This window comes from Atta colombica, unplaced genomic scaffold (genome assembly GCF_001594045.1).
Source record: "Atta colombica isolate Treedump-2 unplaced genomic scaffold, Acol1.0 scaffold153, whole genome shotgun sequence".
Lineage (NCBI taxonomy): Eukaryota > Metazoa > Arthropoda > Insecta > Hymenoptera > Formicidae > Atta > Atta colombica.
Window position 1 is genome coordinate 713,880 of NW_017259243.1, and position 7,607 is coordinate 721,486.

The following is a 7,607-nucleotide window of genomic DNA, read 5'->3' on the forward strand; positions in this document are numbered from 1 at the left end:
TTTCAGATTAATTAAAAACATTGTTAATTTAATTCTTTTAATAACCTTTTGAATATTTTCTTTTATTATTTGTTTTATTTATGAATAAAAGTGAAAGTAATGCAATTTTATAATCTCTGTGATATAATTCTTTATACAAAAAATTCCTCTATTGATTTTATCTTATTAAAAGAATCATTGAAAATGCATAAAAAAGAAATATATTTACATTCGTGTTTTATATTCGTATCGGCCTTGAATTTTAAATTTTTATAATTTAACATTCTAGTAAAGTAAAAAAATTATTCTCTATTTAATTAAGTGATTTTATTTTCATTTATTTCGTTCAGAAGAATTTTGATTTAAAAAATACAATTTTAAGAAATACAATATAAAATTTTAGAAATTTTAGAATCGAGAAGTTTGTAATAAGAATCATGGCTGCGCGCTGCGTCCGACGTAAAATAGAAAATTACTCATATCTTCTGCTGCTATATTCTTGCACAAACATAAAAATGCGATTTTGATTATACAAAAATAAAATGACAAAAAAATATTAAATAGATATTCATTTTTATTGCATATTTCGAACATAATTCCGTATATTATAATATTATTCAAAGTGACTGTATTCCTTTCAGTATATATATATATATATATATATATATAAAATAAGATTCTAATACAGAAACTTAACATTTTTTATGACTATTGCAATCTTTTCAATTGTTATTGTAATCAAATTTGTTTGGAAAAATTGATTTTAAATAATATAGGCACTTAAAACAAAATTCATTATTTGATCCATAGATTAGACTATTTGTATGTATATTAATGCTCTGAAACTGAATCCAATATCCAAATTGCTCTATCAAGTTACAGTTTTTTATCGATGGAAAATAGCTTGATTATCTATTTTATTTTATTAGTCATTTATGGTTTTTAATATGCTAGTTAAAATAAAAAAGACAAAAATAAGTTCGACAATCATATGCACGCTTATAAAGTTAATATGCAAGTTGGTAGATTAAATATATTGAAATATCGAACTATTTTCCGTCGAAAGAAAAAAATTGTGACGTGATGGAGAACAATTTAGATTTTAGAGCGTCAAAATACATAAGAATTGTCTAAGCTACGGATAACAAAATTTTTTATTGTATTCCTGTGTAATTTTTCCTTCATCGGTTGTGTAAAATTGCATACAATATTGAAAATATTGAAAACATGTTGGAAAATATAAATGTTTAAATATAACCAATTATGAATTACGTTTAGATAATCATTTGAACATAAAAATATGATATTAAAAATACTCTCTTCAGCGTTTAAATGTATTTTGTCTAAACGTAATCCATTATTTAAAGCCTTATTATTTTGCAAAGTATTGCTTAAAATAAAAATTTACAAATGACTTCATTACTTAATTTTTTAGAGAGAAGATTTTAGAAAATCTTCTTACTGTATTTTGATTTGCAAATTTCAGGACATCCTGTATATATGTTAAAGAGGTAAAAAATAATTCTTGTATTATATTCCTTGAATCTATTCGAAATGATTTGAATTCGTATATATTATCAGAAATGGCTAAAAAATAATAAATTATTGTTACCTAATAATTGTAATAATGAATTTAATATACATAAGAATTATATACCTGTAATAAAACGAATTTATTTTTTTAATTCTACGAAATTCGAAATCTATCAAAAATAAGGAATAGATTGTTAAAACATCAATGATGAAAACAACGATGAAAACGGTAAATTATAATAACTTTCTAACGTAGAAATATAATCTAAAATATTTTATTAATCATTAGAAATGGTAAAAAAAAATGAATTAATTGTAACATATGTAAGAATTTTTAATATTGAAAATATTATTGAAAATATTATTTAATATTGAAAATAATATTAAAAAGTTGAAATGTGTACGATGAAATATCGATAGTATCGCACCTACGTAATGTCATTGAAACAAAAATGGCTGCTACGAAAGATCTGGCGGGATTTGATCGAATTCTGCGAATAATCAACAATAGATTGATACACATTAATTAATAAAATTTGAATCATTATAGTGAAATAGAAAGGAAACAGATATATCTTCATAAAATAATAACATGCAGTTCCATTCTGAAAGCGGGTTAGAAATGTTATTGAGATTTAAGGAGAAATCACATTCGATTAACCTCGACAATGTTCTTTTCTCAACTGATATCAACAACAAGAGCATCATAGAGATCATCGGGGCTTCATCCACTGGAAAGACTGTATTATTGTGCCAATTCATAGCAAAATGTATACTACCCGCGCAATATAAGGGGATCAAGATCGACGGATGCGATGCCTGTGCGATATTGATCAACACACTTGGCCATGTACAGATGAGTAAGATAGCAGAACTAATGACGTCCACGGTACGCAACGCATATCAGGCAGCTAATGTACAACTGTCAGCCGAAACGGTAGACTACATAATAAACCAATCTCTAGAAAACTTAACAGTGATCAGCTGTTGCAACAATGATCAACTCCAGCTGATTCTGCACACACTCGAAGATGAGTTTTTCAACAATAAAAGAATCACTTTATTAGCTATAGATAATATACTGGCATATTATTGGCAGGCAAGGAAAAAGAATATACTTACTATGAATTATTATGCTACAGGCTTACTCAAAATCATTCGGTCTCAAACATCTCAGTTTCACATAGTGACGGTTTACACTAAATGGGATAGACCAGTGTCCAAGTACGAATCATATGCGAAATGTACAGATACATTAGAGAGGACAGGTGTAAATTATAGGCTGCAGCTTAGTAAAAGTACTAGAGTTCGTGAGTTTATGTGTCATGTACAATTTACTAATAATGTAAAACAGATTTATTATACAATCTCTGATTCTGGTATAAAATGGATAAGATAAATATAAATTAAAAATAAATAAGTTTCAATAATTAATTGATGAAAGAAGAACCTTGTCCACTATGTCTAATGGATTTAACAATCTTGAACCTGCTATTGTTATTTGGCAATTTGAATTAAATAATGATATAATTTCTTTAGTTTCTCTTATTTCTTCTGGTGTTATACCTCCAATGACATAAATGATAATCCAATTGTTATCACATGGATGATGTTTTATTCTTCCTTTAGAAAATAAGCTGTCAAAGATATTCAAAACTAAATTTTCTTCAGAATTTCTTTAGAAAAATTGAGACAACATCCATTTAATATAACATATATAATAATAATGCATAATATAATGATAATATAATATATAAACTTACTTGAATCCAGCAGAAATAAACGAAGGTGATCTCTGATGTAAATCAGGAAGTTCATATCTATCTGGCTGGAGTATATCTGTTAATAATTGTTGCAAGATGCTAACACGTCGAACAATCTCTTGAGAACTTGATTTAGACATCAAAGAACTGTAAGAAATATTTAAAATGCCACTATATATTTTTTATATTTGATATATTTATATTTGAGCAAATATGAATATTTAAACATGTAAAATATGAAATAAGAATTAGAACCATTCTGAATTCGAATATATTCAATTTCAAAATGAATTTTATCTTTGCAGATATAAATAAAAAATGTGTAATATATATACACAGATAAATACATATTCCATAATAATTAAGTATATATATATGTATAAATTATATGTATGTATATATCTTTATAATTTCATACGTATAGTTATGTAGAGGCGCGCGTTGCTGTGCTATTTCATGTAACGTCTTCATAATATGATTCGCTATTTTTGCAGATGTTTCCTTTATACTCTCAGTCTCTGTAACATCTAATTTAGATATATATCAGTATTATGTTGCAAATTATTATATTACACACTTATCTTTAATTATTCAATAAGCTCAAACATTATCTTGATGAATTTATAATCTATATTTTCATGATGCATTTATATAAAAAAATTTAATTAGGTAATGAAAAATCAATTTCTTTATCTCTAAATAAGTTGTTGATAACTTTATCCACGAGATATCTTCCAGATATCTCATTTATTCATGAGATATCTGGGAGATAGCTTATGGATAAAGTTATCTAGAGATGACGAAAATGATCATAAAATAAAAAAGTTTAATATAATTTATATTTTTTACATAAAATTATTATCAATGTAATAATATTTTTAATAATATTTTAATAATATTTTTTTAAGCATATTTGATATATATTTGGTATATATTATGAATAAATAGTTTAATATATTAGGAAGATAAAAACAATTTTGTATAATTTAAATTAAATATAATTAATTTCATATACAGAATAGATATTATTTTTCATTGTCAAATAGAATTTTATATTACTTATATATATTCTCGGATTTTGTTTTATTTGTAATATTAAAATATTTTTCATAATGTATTAATGATTTATTATTTTTGTATTTTATAGCACATTTTACTAACCGAAAAGCAATAAAGTTTGTTGATACACTGACATCTTGCTGTTCATATTTTCTTTTAATTTTGTAATGTCCTCAAATATAGCATCAATGATTGCTTCTTTCAGCTGTTGTTCTTGTTGAAAAGAGAATTGTATTTCAGTTCCAGCTAACGCATAAATATGCACCAAAAGTGCCAATATATTGTCTGTATCAAGGCCTCGTTTTTCGCGAGTTTTTATTATATTGCTTAACTGAAAACATTCGAAAGAAGAAATGTAATCTTATAAAAAATGATGCAAATATTGAGAGTGTAAAAGAAACTAAATATGATAATTACTTGTCCAAGCACGCTCGTAGAATCACGACTTACAGCTATGTTTTGTAAAATTAATTTTTCGAGACTAATTAATAGATCTAATCGTGAAGTCTTTTCTGATGTTAAGGCTTGTATAATTCCCAGTACGACCTACAAAATAAATAATATTTAAATACATGTTTTTCTAAATTATACATATCTAGAAACCATTTTTTTTTTCCATCAAAGCAAAGCATATATTAAATTTTAATATTTCATTATTAGGGTACACATACTTGAAACTTTTTGCTTGATTCTGATATAATGTGAAGATCATCTACATCTTTAAATTTATTTACAAGTTTCTCTAAACTATGTGCAGAAATCCTCATTGCTAGTTTTGGTTTCAGGTTTTCTCTTAGTTTTAAATTTTCTTTTGATGAAAGTATATCGACGAGTATTTTATTCATAGTAGCCAATACTTCCTTTTGTTTTTTTGTGATTAATATATTCATCAGTGTTTTATCATTGCTGGCCAAGCATCCTGGTACATCGATAAATTCCTTAAAATATAAAAATACTTTTATACAATTTTCATGTAATAATTGACAATTCTATAATCTTGTTCATAATATTTAAATGAGATATGTATATCACATATATTAATGAGCTATTATACCTGTGGACCGCAAAATAGAGGAGACATATTTATTGCAACGTCATTGTAATGATGAGGTAAATGAGGTAAAGTACACAATATTCTGGACAGCAACGATTCAGTATTATTACTAGTGGAGGTACAAAGATCTAATACTCTGTCGACAAAGATTAAAGATACTCCTTTTCTCTTTGCAGCAATTAAACTCTATATAAAATTAAATATTAAAGTAAAACATTTAATATTTTTTTCAATACCTTTGTTGGTCTTTTTTTAATTAATTGTAATCATTAGAATTATTTTTTCATAAACTTACGTTTCTACGATCGATGGCTATTGGTAACATTTCTAATTTTTCAGCAACATATTCGCTAAATTTTCCAATTGAATAAATATCTTCTTGCAAATTCAAATATGTTAATAAACTGTTGAACAAACTTACAAAATGATCAACTGTATGTACAAAATGATCATACTGTGAATTCTTTAACAATGCATTATTTAATGGTGATAGTAGATCACTGAAAGGTGGTGTTACAAACAGACCATTGTCAATTAGACTAATAAAAATTGGTCGAAATAGTATTGTCACTGAACAGTCCTATAAAAAAATATATATAAAACTTTAATCAATATATTATTTAATCAATATATAAAACTTTAATAATATATAATAAACTTTATATAATAAATTTAAAGTTGGAAACTTGTATATTAAACGAATAAATACTACCTGCAAATGTTGATTAGAATGCATCCAGCTTTTTACATCTCTCTTTAATTTGGTATAATCTGTTCTATCCTCTAGTGACACTGAATCCTCGTAATTCAACGAGCTTGAATGTGCAGCAGTAATAATTGTGCAATGTTCAAATGCATTTTTCTCTAATATCATCTTAACTGTACGTTGATAAAAAGCTAGATCAATAGAAGTAGAAATAATAACTACCTTTTTGCAATTCGGTATTTTGACATACTGTAACAAATTGCATAATAAATTAATTATTTAATTATGAAATTTTTTGTGACAAATGCATTTGCTAATCACATACACGAAAGTTGTACATATCCAATTCATGAATTGATATTGCACCAGCATCCTTAAAGAAAGAATGTATCTTGCCACCAGTATGCCAATGAAGACATTCTGTTGCTGCATGATCTATATAGACCGCAGATTCACTTACAAAACTAACAATATCATACCAAACATCAGCAAGAAATTGTTCCATATCATTAATAGCTTCCATTATTCATTAAAAATATAGCATACATAAATGTATTATGGAAAAAATTTTTCACTTTTACTTTTAAAATGAGTTCGAAATTACAAATTATTTTGTATTCAATATTCAAGTAATATATAGTAACAATGTAATAATATTGTTCAATGAGACAACATAAATTGTAATATAACGATATTATTTAGTCATTCTTGTTAATTGTGCAAAATAGAATTCAACTTTTTTATGTCATACAGTTTAAATTCGTGACAGTACATTATTTTTTTATATAATGACAAACTTTAAATTGCCGTATGGTTAAATAGCTGACTATAAATTATAAGACAGGAGCAGTATAGGCTGTTGCTAGCTGAAACTTCACGAGTATCCCAGTGCCTTAAGGTGTCATTTCAGCTTTAGACATAAAACATGGATAAAAAAATGCAATTCACTTTATGCAATTGACGTTATCAGGAACTTAAGACTCCTGACAAGGTCCATTCTCGATCCCTGTCTTTTTTACCTTTTTCGTGAGATCGTCAAAATCGAAATCGACCATACCACAGAGAAACCTAAGAGAGACCATGCTGGTCTTCTTCCCGTCACCATCGAAATCGCCCATACACTACCGCTAGTACATCCATTTTCAGTTTGGAAACTACATGACTACATTTTCTGTCACTGTCGATAAAATCATATCGTCAAAAGTAGACGTGGTTCGTCTCTAATACATCCTCAGGACAGAAGCGTGCTGATTATCCAATATTCATAGAAGGGATAATATAATGAATTCTTGAACGAAAAAATTTTAATTTTTCATCTGCTACATGTGTAAATAAAAGTTGAATTTTAATAAACGAAACTAAAAATTCAAACAAGTTAATTTAGTGAATTTTGTTTTATACATAACATTTATCTTATAAAATTACAAAGATACTGGCTGAAAATTACACAATTATGTATCTTTATGTAAATTTTCAGCCAGTATTTATCAAATATAATTATTAGTATAAGTCT

The 7,607-nt window shown here is 26.1% G+C and overlaps 2 protein-coding genes across 2 annotated transcripts; one reads left to right on the forward strand and one right to left on the reverse strand.

The window, feature by feature from the left end:
• The first annotated feature begins 1,979 nt into the window (after positions 1 to 1,979).
• On the forward strand, positions 1,980 to 3,050 carry LOC108685471 (DNA repair protein XRCC2-like). Its single transcript, XM_018190259.1, has one exon. The coding sequence runs from the start codon at positions 2,105 to 2,107 to the stop codon at positions 2,909 to 2,911; it is 807 nt and encodes a 268-aa protein (XP_018045748.1). The 5' UTR covers positions 1,980 to 2,104; the 3' UTR covers positions 2,912 to 3,050.
• Positions 2,828 to 6,617, reverse strand: LOC108685465 (sec1 family domain-containing protein 2-like). Its single transcript, XM_018190251.1, has 10 exons — positions 6,420 to 6,617; positions 6,101 to 6,343; positions 5,684 to 5,968; positions 5,389 to 5,574; positions 5,006 to 5,272; positions 4,752 to 4,880; positions 4,437 to 4,665; positions 3,694 to 3,802; positions 3,276 to 3,422; positions 2,828 to 3,149 (listed from the first exon to the last, which is right to left on the reverse strand). The coding sequence occupies exons 1-10, from the start codon at positions 6,615 to 6,617 to the stop codon at positions 2,936 to 2,938; spliced, it is 2,007 nt and encodes a 668-aa protein (XP_018045740.1). The 3' UTR covers positions 2,828 to 2,935.
• Between the last annotated feature and the right edge of the window lie 990 nt (positions 6,618 to 7,607).